The sequence below is a fragment of the Ananas comosus genome, linkage group 16 (assembly GCF_001540865.1).
Source record: "Ananas comosus cultivar F153 linkage group 16, ASM154086v1, whole genome shotgun sequence".
Classification (NCBI taxonomy): Eukaryota; Viridiplantae; Streptophyta; class Magnoliopsida; order Poales; family Bromeliaceae; genus Ananas; species Ananas comosus.
The window spans coordinates 3,704,647-3,719,187 of NC_033636.1; the positions used below are offsets into that span (position 1 = coordinate 3,704,647).

The 14,541-nt window shown below is 38.6% G+C and overlaps 1 protein-coding gene and 1 long non-coding RNA gene across 3 annotated transcripts; both read right to left on the minus strand.

The window, feature by feature from the left end:
- Positions 3,993-7,433, minus strand: LOC109722377 (guanine nucleotide-binding protein subunit beta-like protein). The gene is made up of 2 exons (XM_020250426.1): positions 6,413-7,433; positions 3,993-4,322 (listed from the first exon to the last, which is right to left on the minus strand). Exons 1-2 carry the CDS (start codon positions 7,271-7,273, stop codon positions 4,221-4,223), a joined length of 963 nt encoding a protein of 320 aa, XP_020106015.1. The 5' UTR covers positions 7,274-7,433; the 3' UTR covers positions 3,993-4,220.
- LOC109722512 lies at positions 12,238-14,418 on the minus strand. Of its 2 annotated transcripts, none has more exons than XR_002219496.1 (5): positions 14,057-14,418; positions 13,902-13,968; positions 13,735-13,802; positions 13,569-13,631; positions 12,238-12,474 (listed from the first exon to the last, which is right to left on the minus strand). It is a non-coding gene; the product is annotated as an uncharacterized LOC109722512 (long non-coding RNA). The 2 variants fall into 2 exon arrangements; XR_002219495.1 differs by having other exon boundaries at positions 13,902-13,971.

Genomic DNA, 14,541 nt, shown 5'->3' on the forward strand with positions numbered 1-14,541 from the left:
ATTTATAGAGAATTTAACACGTCAAATTCTATTTTTTATCATATTATTCTCTTTTTTACCACGTTGTTCTCCTCTTTATCACGTTAAAACCAAATTTCTCACATTGAAAGTAGAATTACCTACGTCAAATGTAGACTTTCTCACGTTTATAGAGAGTTTCTCACATTAAAAGCAAATTTCTCACATTAAAAATAGAATTTCGACGTCAAATGTAGAATTCATCATGTTTACTGTTTCTCCTCTTGTTGCACTGTTTCTCCTCTTGTTGCACCATTTCTCTTCCTGTTACACTGTTTTTTATCTTAAACTGCACCTCTTTAAGAAATATTTATATTGTTTCTACTCTTGTTGCACTGTTTTTCCTCTTGTTGCACTATTTCTCCTCTTGTTACTGAGCACAAGAGAAGAAATAGTGCAACAAGAGAAGAAATAGTGCAACAAGAGAAAAAATAGCGCAACAAGAGGAGAAACAGTATAAATATCTCTTAAAGGGGTGCAGTTTAAGATAAAAAATAGTGTAACAGAAGGAGAAATGGTGCAACAAGAGGAGAAACAGTGCAACAAGAGGAGAAACAGTATAAATATCTCTTAAATTGTGCAGTTTAAGATAAAAAATAGTATAATAAGAGAAAAAATGGTGCAACAAGAGGAGAAATAGTGCAATTTTGGTTTAAAGAGTGTAACTTTCATCTTAATGGATGCAGTTTACATCTGAAAGAGTGCAAATATCTCTCAAAGAGTGTAATTTTCGTTTAAAGAGTGTAATTTTTATCTTAAAGCTGCAGTTTACATCTTAAGTAGTACAACTTATAATTTTTTTTGCAGTTAACGATGTAATTTCATCTTCATCCTTCTTTTTATATAATTTTTTATCTTTATTTTTTTTTGTTTTTTCTATATTTTTTTTTTTGTCACCCTCTCTGCCAACAGCCACAGCGCCGGCAACGACGCCGCTAACGGCCCCCCACTCCGAGGCTGCAGCGCCGCAGTGACCTCTACGGTGTCGACGTCGGCGCCGGCGAAAATGCATCGTCGTCGGACGCGACAGAGAAGGAGGGAGAGGGAGGGGCGAGAAGGGCGGGGAAGAGCGAGAGAGGCGTCGTCGTCGGAGACTGGAGGAAAGTCGAGAAAGAAAAGAAAAGAAAAATATTAAAAAAAAAAAAGTCGCGACGCGGTCTTGGTGGGGTCGGAGGCGAGAAAGGTGGGGGGTGCATGGGCGAGGGCAAGGGCGAGAGCATGAGGGTGAGAGGCGAGGCGGACCGTTTCTGCCTCCGCCTCTGCCTTCGTTACTTTTTTCGGCGAGAAAAAAAAAAGAACGAGAGAAACGAAGAGGAGAGAGAAAGAGAAAAGAGAAAAGAGAAAAAGTAATAAGGGTATTTTGGTCAGTTTGCTGAAAAAACGGACCGAATCTACAAAACCGAAAAATATGGCCCAGTTTTGCAAAAGCCCAAAATAAGTGAATTTTTTATGCAAATTGGCCATCTTTAATTGCATAGCGTTTCTTATTTGCGTTAATTTTAATTTATATTTATATTTATAGAGTAGAACTACTATACTATCGAAAGCATATACTATCGAAAGCATAGATGATCTTATGTTTCTGACTTTTTGGCCCTTATATCATTTTATTTAATCATTTCTAACCTTTGAATTAATTCTATTATCCTGTGGGGACCACTCAACCTCAGAGATATTACTCAACCCTAGAAAGGACCAAAATCATCCAAACCGTATAATTCTTGATCCAAGAGTTAAAAAATCGAAAGCATCAAATCCTCTATACTTCCGATAGCATATTAGCTCTACACTATATTTATATATGCACATTATTGTATATTATTTGAATAATATGTGAAAGCAAATAAGACTTGAATACAAATCCGAATTCATTTAAAGCGGATATGATAACGAAAACTTTGCAAAATATAAATACGGATATGATTTCGCCAAAATACGACCGTATTCACCCCTAGGTAAAGGGTGACAGCCTTGTGTGGGGCATGTTTGTTTCAATGTAAGTAGACTTGGGATAAAAGTGGACTTTGGGTTGAAGTGAAGTTTAGGAAAAAATTAATTCACTTCCGCTGTTTGTTTCTAACTATGAAAGTACATTTCTGTTCTTTGTTTGGTAGGAAGTAAAAAATGCAGCTCTCCATCACCGATATACTTACCTCCGAAGTGATATTATTATCTATTTTGTAACTTAGTGAATAATAAATTATAATAAATAAAAATTAATATAATTATATATATGTATAATTATAAAATAAAATTTTAAAAAAATTATATTATTTGTTTGCATATAAATTATAATAATGCAACAAATAAAATTCTAAAGTTNCCACTGCGGGCACGGGCTGCACCCGAGGGCACCGCGCAGGCCTCGGCCTGCTGCGGGCACGGGCCGCGCCCGCGCGTACAGTGAGGGTCCGGCCCCCTGTGGGCACGCACCCTGTGCTGGGCTTGGCCCTGTGCGGGCCTGCCTGAGCCCGAGCAGGGTCTGAAGCCGGCCCGGCTCGCCACGCGCAGTCCAAAAAAAAAAATTATGGTATTTTTTTATTTCCTGCATGATAATATTTTTGGAATACATATTTTTTTGCCATGCATGTATTGTTTGTTCAATCTATCCTATGTGGATGTTTTTTTTAATGCTTATGTAGCATATGATTGTGTATCTTTTGGCATATAAGTACTTATGTGAATTCGATTTTTTTTTAACAAAATTTAATTTTGGAAAGACGGGTTTGACGTGTGCAGCATTCCTGTAGAATATTCATTTTCTGATGTACATCTTGTAGTGATGTAGTAGGTTTTAATTATGCAAAAGGTGATGTAATAATTAAGGCCATGTAAAAGAATGTGTTTTGCGCAGCGTCGACGTTTTTCAAATTAAATTTTGGCATAAGTACTCTTTTTTTTTTATCTGTGTGATAATATTATTCGTATATAAATTTTTTTAAAAAAAGATGTGCTCTTTAAAATGGATGAGTTCCAACTTTTGGATAAGTTTCAAAATTAATAGAAAATTAATAAGATTGTGATATTTTGAACCGACACTGGGTGATGATTATGAGCATAGCGAAGTTTTCGATCCCGTTGTGTTGAGGATAATATTCCAATCTTGTTAATTTTTTCGGAATATGTGCCTAATGTCCAAACCTATTTTTTTGAATGTAGTGAAATGACTTCCAAGAACATCATAGCTGATCTCACCAGAGGTGATAAGCTAGATGGAAAGAATTATGATATTTGGCACAGAAAAATGCAANTTAGTGAATAATAAATTATAATAAATAAAAATTAATATAATTATATATATGTATAATTATAAAATAAAATTTTAAAAAAATTATATTATTTGTTTGCATATAAATTATAATAATGCAACAAATAAAATTCTAAAGTTGAAAAATTATTAACATTTAACAAATTCATTTTTCATCATTTTCTAAATATACAAATTAGACAAAAAATATATTAAAACTTGCCTAACTAAATTTGATCACCTTACCTAACCAAATTTAACAAGCTCCTTTGCTTCTTTGCACTTCACCGGAATTGACTTCGCCCCGTGGAAGGGTGAACTCGACTTTCAGCCGTAATAAAATTACGGCAAAACAAACAACGGAAGTGATAGTTTACGGCGTAAACAACTTCCCCCTTCTCCACTTCCCCCTCATTTTCACCCAAACAAACACATGTATGTCAAATGCATCAGCTGCAGCCAGCAGCCAACAATATTCACTCTAATCAAAACTAAAGGCAAGACCACCAAAAAGAGTTCCCAATGTTGAACCGAAGGTCCAAGGACCTAATTGAAGTTGACTGGAAGTTCAGAAACTCCTCATGGCTATTTAACCCGATCAACAGAGGCTAGCATACTGATTGCTACCCTCTACGCACAGAGAAGTTGAGGGGTCAATTTATACCCACCAAAACATATAGATGCCAAAGAAAATTCACACCATCAACAAACTTCCTAGCGTAAAATAAACTGCTACAGTAGACACTAATTTTCAAGAGATAAAATTAAAATCCGAGTAATTGTAGAGAGATCTAAGGAGTAACACAACTTCCAAAAACAAATGCTCACGTAAATTCAGCCGAACAACTGCAATAACTAGGAAGATAAATACCATGCATGGAATTGAAGACAAGGTTAAAAACGATCAAAAAATTGTCCCTGAGAGAAAAAAAAAAAAAGTTTGAACCATTATCTCCTAATATGGGTTGACTTTCCACACCCTGATGGTTCCGTCGGTGTAACCGGTGAACAGCGTGCTCCCGTCGATGCTCCAACTCAAGCTCGTGCAATACAACATCTGCCAGAGTTATCATAAAAAAAAAGGATTAGTTGTTGTCTTATGGTGGCAAGTTCGTAGCTAAATTTATCTTGAAGGAGATTTATACTGGCTAGGACACAGCAATAATTGAATAAGGAAATATAGTGACGCCTGAATAGGCATTAAATGTATTGTCATTCTTCAATCCCTAAGTAATTTCTTCTAGCACCTCCAGCAAATCGAACTGATAAAATCAACACACACGCGCATGAGTGTACATACATATAGAGTGAGTATAAAAATAGAGAGAGAGAGAGGACGAGGGAGGGAAACATGATTTCTGGATATGTTTGATTGTCCATTGAGCCATCCATCCAAGGCAATAAATAAAGATTGGATCATATAAACAATACAAACATAAGAAAAGAGAAATAGCTAAAACACGCTCAAAGGTTGATCTCAAGAAAAATAAATTTAAGCTAATCAATCTAGCAGTCAACAACAACAACAACAACAACAACAACAATAATAATAATAATAATAAATTAACTAATATAAACAAGTTTTTCTAAGGAATACGTTCCATGAAACCACTTGATGTTGATTAATTAGGTACTTCCATAGACTAACAATTTTATGAAAAGAAACAATTCACACATTTTCCAGTCCATTTTTCAGAAAGAATAAAAGATGTCCAGCAAGTTCTGCAAATCAAGGACATTGCAATTTTGTTGGGTTAAAGGCCTCAAGTTAGTTTCATTCAACGAGATTATAACAAAAAAAACACTGGGAGCACAACGATAATTACATAGTTGGAATACTTCCTCACTTCATTAGCCATCCGGCCAACAAACATGCAAATTACAAATACCTCTCATTAACTTCTAAAGCAAAGAAATGTCGACAACTATTATATGACACGGCATTTTGCGTAAAAAATAATTGTTTTCATTTAAGCGCATATGCTCAATATGGTGTGATGTAACAAAGGCTGAAAGCTTTAAACTAAGGGGCCATTTTGATTCAAGGTTTGCGATATTCAAGGAATGTTACTATATTTGGAATGGCAAGTTTGTTACTGACTTAGCAAGCCACTTTGGGTTTGGAGATTGTTGAGACCTAGAGTATTCTTATTAATAGATTACTAATAATTCCTATCAACTATGAAAATGAGAATACCTCTTAATCCATGATAATCCAGTATTCCAACCTACTACCTAAAAATCTACAATGGTTCCACTACTTCACTAACAACCTTTTACAACTACCCACTTGAGTTCAATTGTAATGATTTGAATATTTTCAATAGAAAATATAGAGGATTACCGGAATATTCTACAAATCGTGAACCAAACAGGCCCTAAATTGAATTACACACTACATCTTCGTTTCTTCTGATAAGAAGAAAAATCTGAGTATCAAAATTAACCATACTTATACGCTATTTGAGGAATTCCCGTGTAATACTACCTTAAGAAATCCCAAGCATTAGAGTGCTTGACAAAGCGTTGTTTATAGAATGCATGCAAGAACTGCAGCACCAGCATGAATCGCCATACGAACACAATCGCTTTTTAGGCTCGCCAGCCTGGGTCAAATCGAAGCGAATAATCAGGGCCGCTATACGCTTTGGAACATCAATGTAGATCAACACATATATAACGTTGATAAATTCCTTCCATTATCCTACCACTTCTCTTTGTTTTTAAGTTTTTTTTGTTTTCAGTCGAGATTAGGCATTCTCTCCTGTAATAATTGGGGGAAGAAATCTCCGTCTAACTCTTCTTGTGATATTGATTTATTTTTCCTAATCCATCTCGTAAAAAAAATTTATTAAGGGAAACTAAATAAATCCGATTTTAGGGAATCTGAATATGTTTTACAATTCTCGGGTAGCCACTTTGTGCGATCTGCGTTGCGAAGAAAACAGCCGGTGCGGACTGGGGCATGGAGAGCCTCTCCGGAGGAATGCGTGGAAACAATTACAATTGCGGACCATGCGATGCGTATGAGGGAGGCGTGCGTACGATAGGAGGGGAATTTAATTCAGCGCAGAATAATGAATAATAAATAATAAAGATGATGAAGAAAATGAGGAGGATGATGGGTGTTACTGAGAGTGTTCTTGCCTGGTTCTTGCTGGTGGGGGTCTCGGGCTTGAGGTCCTGGACGATGGACTTGCTCTCGAGGTCCCAGATCTTGACGCTGTCCTGGGTGGCGGCGCAGAGCCAGTAGCGGTTGGGGCTGAAGCAGAGGGCGTGGATGATGGCGCCGGCGTCGAGGGAGTAGAGGCGCTTGCCCTCGGCGAGGTCCCAGAGGAGGGTGACGCCGTCCTTGCCGCCGCTGGCGCAGAGGGAGCCGTCGGGGCTGACGGCGACGGTGTTGACGTAGCCGGCGTGGCCGGTGAGGGTGCAGCGGAGCTTGCAGTTGGTGAGGTTCCAGACCTTGACGGTGCGGTCCCAGGAGCCGGAGACGATGAGCGGCTGGTAGGTGCTGGGGGAGAAGCGCACGCAGCTGACCCAGTTGGTGTGAGCGTCGGCGTCCTGGATGGTGTACTTGCACTCGCCCAGGGTGTTCCAGAGCTTGATGGTGCGGTCGCGCGAGGCCGACACGATCTGCCGGTTGTCCACGGAGAAGGCCACGGACAGCACGTCCTTCGTGTGCCCCACGAAGCGCCGGGTCGTGGTGCCGAGGTTGATGTCCCAGAGCCGCAGCTCCGCGTCCCAGGACCCCGAGAGCGCGAACTGCCCGTCCGAGCTCAGCACCACGTCCTGCACGAAGTGCGAGTGCCCCGTCAGCCGCCGCTGGGGCACGCCGTACGCCGCGTCGCCGCCCGCCGACGCCGCGTCCTTCGTCAGCTTCCACACCAGCACCGACTTGTCGCGCGACGACGACACGATCCGGTCCGAGTTGTCGATCGGGGTCGCGATCGCCGTCACCACGTCCGTGTGCCCGCGCATCGTCCCGCGGAGTACCAGCGTGTCCGCCATCGCCGCCGCCGCCGCCGCCGCCCGCTGAGGGATTGATTAGGGAGGGCTATCTACTAGGGTTTTAGCCTGCGGGTACCAAGGGCGGCGAGCAGGAAGCAGGCGCGGAGGCGAGAGATCTTGGGATTTTCGGAGAGCAGCGCGATCGCATCGCTCTTATATAGGCTAGGGTTTTCCCGCACGGAAAAACGACTGAGAGCCTCGCGAAAAAGGACCGTAATACGGGCTGAGAGCCTCGCTAGCCCGCCCGGTCTGGCACAACCGTGGGCCGTGCTGGGCCGTGCCTCTTAGGCTAGCGGGCCGGCCCGGCCCAAGTTATAATTTTTTTTCGGTTTTGTAAATATAATAGTATTAATTAGAACCGATCAAATCTTATATATCTAATCCAATCTTTTTAAATATATTGTAGAATAGAAAATAGAAAAACCGGCGGGCGTGTTTGGATCGAAGTCAGAGTCGAAATCAAAATAAGCTGAAATCGGAATCGGAATGACTCATTACCTAATTTTGTTTGACCTGAATTGGAATTGGAATAAATCATTCTCATTGCCGGTGTTTGGTTCAGGTAGATATAAAAAACGTAATCAAACTAATATACTAACATTATTTTTATAATATATTAATTTAAATTCAAATTATAAATTAAATATTAAAAATTTACATCAAGATTTTGAAATAATGTCAAAATTTTAAATCTATTTTTTTAAAAAAAATAAACTTTGAAGTTGAGTGGATAATTCAAAATATGAAACTAAATTTTGATTTATTCAAATTCAAACTTAAAATTACAATCTAAAGTTTAATTTGAATCCATATATTTAATTTAAGTTTGAAATAAAATTTGAATAAATTTTATATAAATTAACATTTAATTTAAATTCAAATTCATAAGTTAGATTCAAAATACTTGATTAAATTTTAATTTTTAATTTAACTTCAAATTAAAATTTAAAATTATATATTTAATTTTTAAATTTTAAATCATATTTTAATTAAAAAAATTTTAAAAAAAATAAATTTAATTTGAATAAATATCCATTCCGTCCGGATTGGGCTTCTAGGCTGGATTGAAAAGAGAGGTGATTAGGGTATTCGCATTCCACTCGGGAATCGGAATTGGAATGAGACTCCTGCGTACCAAACACCCACAAAACGGATTCACCCATTCCGATTCTGATTCCATAGTGAAAAAGAAGCGAACCAAACACGCCCACCAGCTTCACCATCTATCAATCTAAATATTATTACTGGAGTAATAATATTAAGGGAAAACTTCAAAAACCCCCTCATGGTTTCGCACTTTCTCACTTTAGTATTCTGTGATTAAAGTATATCAATTTGCCTTACTGTAGTTTTGTTTTTATCTTTTCGACAATTTTTTCCTTAATTTTTCGTTAAATTATATATAAAAAAAAACTTTAGATACCCATCTAGATTTATTGAATATTTACTTTAGTACCCTTTAATTTTAATTTTGTCAGTGATTTAATAAAAAATAATAAAAAAATCGATAATAAAAAGAGAAAAACGAAACCACAGTGTCACGCCCGGGTACCAACGGAAGCATATCCGGTACGTGCACAGATCCGCCATATACCTACAGTATATAAGGTGTAACATACCAGATTTTGGTATAAAAATAAAAATAAATAAAAATAGTGTGAGATACTATTTTTATTAGATTTAGAGAGGTAAAATATAAATCAAAAGTGACTTGTGCTGAAATCGGAATGAAAACAGAAGATTTAAAATTTTCTGTTGGAAACGGGACAGATAAATTAGCAGAAAATGCACAGTTTCAGAAAATTATGAAAATTGGAGAACAAGTCAGAAATATTTTTATGAGGCTAGATTTAAAGTTTCATATTATTCTGACACCCGGAAGGTAAAAAATAAAATCCGACAATTATCTGATAAAGATTACAGTTCGGTACAATTTTCGGTGACCAAACGGGGTCGAAACTGAAAACTTAAGATATATTCTTACTCAGTACGTTAAACCGAGCCTCTCTGTCAAGTTTGAGCTCAAACAGACATTCAGAAGGGCTCCGGCGAAAAACGTCAGTTTGTATCTGCTAAACTGATGTGAATAGTGCATTGTTGATAGGGCTTTGTGTAAAATCTGCACTAGCCTTCTTCTTCTCCCTCAACCGTGCACTACACCAGCCCACACACGCACACATGGTGGGGAGAGAGAAACTCTCCTTTCTCTCTCTAGAAATCTTTCTCATCTCTTTAGATTTTTCTCCCAAAATTGAAATTTTGGAGGAGATGATGGTGGAGATGAAGTTGAAGCTCTCTAATGGTGGAAGCAAGCTTTCCAATGGTGGATTTAGCTTGATGAGCATGGTGGTCTAAGGTGAGATCTCATAATTTAAGCTAGGATTTGGTTTAATCCTTAATGCTTAGTGTTCAATAGCCTCTAATGTGTTGATTAGCATGTTGAATCCATTTAATTTGGGTTAATTGGAGCATGTGTAGAGGCTAGGTTTTTAATGGTAGATCTTTAGAGCTTTAATTATATGCTCTAAGAATGGATTTAGAGGAATCCTAGGATGCTAAATAGGTGGTTAATGCATGATTCATGAAGTTAAATGATGGATTTTGCTATACTTGCATCTAGGGCTCCAATTTTGGGGTTTTTGTAAATAGTAGGGTTTGATCTCATTTGACCCTCTGTAAACCTAATTGCTAGGTAAACGAACGCGTTGGCGAAGTCAGTTCGGCGATTCGTCGAGCCGTTGTAAAGATATTAAAGAAACGAACGTTTAGACTTCGTTTCCGCCTGGAGGGCCGAGGCGACATCGTAAAATCATGAAAACGGATTTGAAGCACCGTGGCACATAACCGAAGACCTTTAGTTTTCGGATCGTGGATTGGAGGCCGTTCGGGTGGTCGCGCGAGAGATCGGGTCAAACCGGGTGCCGGGTGCCGCGGGAGGCCGATTGCAAGTGACTACAAGCAATCGGAAAGCATTTTGAGGTGGGTTGTGCTCATCGAAGCGACTAGGTCGCCTATATGTCTAAGAGTAATGGTTTTCTAATTGATGCACATAGTTGTATTGGTAGGCTTACATGATAATATGAATGCTTAAAACATACTATGTAGTTGATATTACCTACCAAAGAGATGAAATGCATAATGAATTAGATGCAAAAAGAATGCATGAGATGCTAAGTATGGACTACTTTGGATAATGATTATATGTATGTTGACATATCATTTGATGCTAGTGGTATATGTGCATGATGACATATTGTGAATCAACATATTGTAGATTATGTTAAATAGAAACATATACTTGATGACATATTGCCATGTTGTGGAATATAGTAGATGAACTATGCATGTTTTAGACATGAATGCATAGATATATGCTAATAAAGAATGCATAAGTTATGTGCCAAATGTATAATGATTACTATTTTGATAAGAACGCAAATATGTGTAGGAAATGTTGAAGAACACTTGTATGTTGACATAATGTGATAATATGCTAGATTCGTATGAATGTGCATTTGGGACGATAACTCAAATAGAGTAAAGAACTTGACATTGAAAAGTAAGAACACTTAGTGTGTGTATGGCATTAAAAAGACAATGAATGCATAATAAGAGTTAAAGAACACTTAGTGTGTGGCATCATGAAAGTAAAGAATGCAAGAAAATGACATATGTGACATGATATCCTTATAGTTAAGGAATGGATTGAACTTGACATCCTCGAGATTTTGGATTTGATCATGGCTCATACTCACCTGTTAGTCCTTACTCAAGGGTGGTAGCTCCCCCTTGGGCGATGAGCTCCGGAGTTGTCATCACTGGGTTGTAGCGGGTATCTCCCCAGAGAACGGTCCCGTCGGGTTGTAGCGGGTATCTCCCCGATAGTAGGGATTTAGGTTGGTAAGTGTTGGTTCACTAGGTTGTAGCGAGTATCTTCCCAAAGAACGGTCCCGTCGGGTTGTAGTGAGTATCTCCCCGATAGCAGGGATTTGAGGCGAAACCTACGGGTTAGCCGAGAGCATTAGGTCTTGATCATGAGGATTGGCATAGTTGGCTAAGGTAAGAGTGACCTTAGAAGAGCATTGGCAAAGGACCATCGTGTGGTTAAGAGTAAAGAATAACAAAAAAATAATAATAAAGAATGGCTAAGTGATAAAGGATTGCCAATAATATAAAGAATGGTAAATGATAGAGAGTAGAATCAATAAATCTACTTGCATAAGTTGCATAATCTACATACTGCATATCTTGAGGCATAAACATGTATTTAATATTTGCATTAAATATTGTGGATATCTGTTGGACTAACATGTTTGCAGTGCCTCTTTTGGGCCCATTGGTCGAGCTCTTCTCTTGGGTGGCCGTACCCACTGGGAACCATGGAATTGGTTCTCACCTCACTTTGTTTTGGAGTGTTACAAGTTCACACGTGAGCGGCGCGGCGGCGCGAGGCGAGGGCATAGCTCCGTACTTAGCGCCCTACCACCGAAACCAGAGATAGCGGTACCCTGAGTCGACTACTTAGGGATGTAAGAAAATAAAAAGAATCAAGTTGTAATAATTTGTAATAATTTCGATTGTATTTGGAAGTTAAATGTAATAAGTATTTGTGATGTAAAATATATCTAGTGAATGTGAATGCTTGTAATAGCAAGTAGATTATGCTTTTGATACTTCCTTATGCAATCTTTGATTGAAATGTGTTCTTAGTTGGAACTTCGTATATTGTATCGATTGCGACGCCTTGGACGTACAGGGAAGACTCTGTCTGCGGTACCAGAAAAATCCTGTCCGTTCGGTGGTCTGTCGGCGTGCTCGAAACCGACCAAATAGACGGACTCGGGGCGTGACATAAGTCGTCTACAAGAAACACATGTCGATAGAAAAAAAACCTAGGAGAATTCTATCATGATATTAGAGCAAAGTAAGGCAATAATACCCTTAACAGAAAAACAGTGAGTATAGAATCCAAAATCTCAACACCAAAAGAAATATCATAACTATAATTCCTAGTTCAAACCACTATATACATCACAAGGTTACTTAAAATACATGAACAATGGTAGTCTCTCTATATACACGGGGACATCACCCTCGGCCGTGGCACGAGTAGCAAGGTGATCACCTAGTAAAACCAGCAAGCTAAGACTAGCTAGACGCGACTCCCTTGCCGCGGTCCCTAGCTTCTCCTGTAGGTGGCCCTGTAAAAACAACAATAAAAAGGGCATGATAACTATTAAATAATAGTTCCTAGTGGGTAAGCCGCCAGCCTCGGCGAATTACACCACTAGGTTCATAATGAACTAAGTGAAAAGTAAGAACAGTAATTGCATAATATATCTACAATGCTAACAGGTAGTGAACATATAATTATACTTTCAACTGTAAACGTATCAACTGAACAAAAACTAGTATAGCAATTATTTTGCGCTAGAACATAAGCATGAACATAAGCATGAACTTAAGCATGAACATACGTAAGCATGAACATAAGCAGGAACATAAGCATGAACGTGTAAGTAAATACTATACACTATAACTGGGAGTTATTCATCACAATCAACTGTCATTTGGAACTTTAATTTCATTCATAAGAATCTACACAGGGTAGTCTAGCTTGCGCCGCACCTAATGGCCCCGTGGTAGTGTACACTCCCCACGGCAATCCAATTTGGCACCCAATCCCGCACCAGCGATCAATCTGTCGCGTAGGCCAACTCCGGAGTGACCGCTTGTAGGGAGCGACCCTCACAAGCATGTACGAATGAGCACAATGGCAAGTAAGCATAATCCATGATTTAACCATTTCCAATTATAATGTCATAACGTGCCATGTTCTCATTCTCAATTCATTGTTCGGAATCTCAACATGATGAAAATGAAAAGCACTAGTATCCACTAGATTAATAAGCACATGAAAATAATGCTAATTTACATATTGCATTAGAAACTTTTCACTATCAATATACTATCAATCAAGTCACAAAGAAATGTCGACGAAGTCATAGATGCATATCCTTGTTTGCTACTTTATAGGAACTTAATAGAATTGTTCATTGTTCTCTATTTTATGGAAGGATAACAAATTTGTCTAGTCATTATTCAACTGAGCTAACATTAATACTTCTATGCATAAGTTCTATTAGCTTCATAGAGGTTTCATTCAAGTATGTCAATCATGGTAATGGTGATATTCCATGCCCTTATCAATCATATAGTCTCAAAAGTGAACAAATTCTATAGTATCATATAGAACATAAGGAGGCTTCACTTACTCTGGTTAGGTCAAACCCACCTATTTAAACTCAAACCAGCCCAAAGGAGTCCCAAAATTCAGCTCAACCAGGCCTCGACCTTGCTGAAAACGAAATATACGAATCGCGTCGAAACGATTACTAAAGTCCAATTTCGGCAAAATTCTCACTTGTAGCTTGAATTCCTATTTTGGATCAGTTCAATACCTCACGTTTAACCTCTAAAGGTTCTCCAATGACAACCGAAGATAATCTAAAGGTCGATTGCAATCCCGCTGCGAACAATCGCCAAAACGGTATTAGAACACTTGTATAATGAAGTAATATAGTCGGAATCTTGTTTAACCAGTTTTCTAACGAAAATTTCTACTAACCCTTAGTTGAAGCACCTTCTAAACTAGTCCCCAAGGTCACAAATTCAGCTCAATTTGAATCGACAACCTGCTGCGAAGAAACAATTCCAAACTGTATCAACTAACTCAATTAATCTGCGTATAATTTCGAAATAGCGTCAAAAATCACTAGTTACCTTTAACCAACTTCACAGCAGCTTTTCCCTGCACTAAAGTGGAGAAATCACAGCTACATAACCCCTCTCTAGCTGCTGGAATCCTCCTCCAACTCAGTTGGGAGCAACAAAACCGAAACGACTCAAAATCCGACACTAAACCGCAAACTAGAGAAATCTTAAATAATATACCTTTCAAAAGCCGCAACTTAGCTTTCCCTGGTAATAATCACAAGAAAGTTAGTAAAGAGCCTCCAACTTACGTTCCAAAAGCTTCCCTTGAGTCTCCAATTCAGCGAGCGTCGAATGGGGCGCAAAATCGGCTCGAATCGGCGACTTCTAGAGAAACCCAAAAGAGAGAAAGTGAGAGAGATGCAAAAAAATCTTTTCTCTGAGCTCTAGCATCATACACCAGCTCCAGGAGTCGTGCTGGGGTGATATGGATAGGTGTTAGATGTGAAATTACCAAATTAACCTTGCTGTCACGTTTTTGCCATTGTATACCG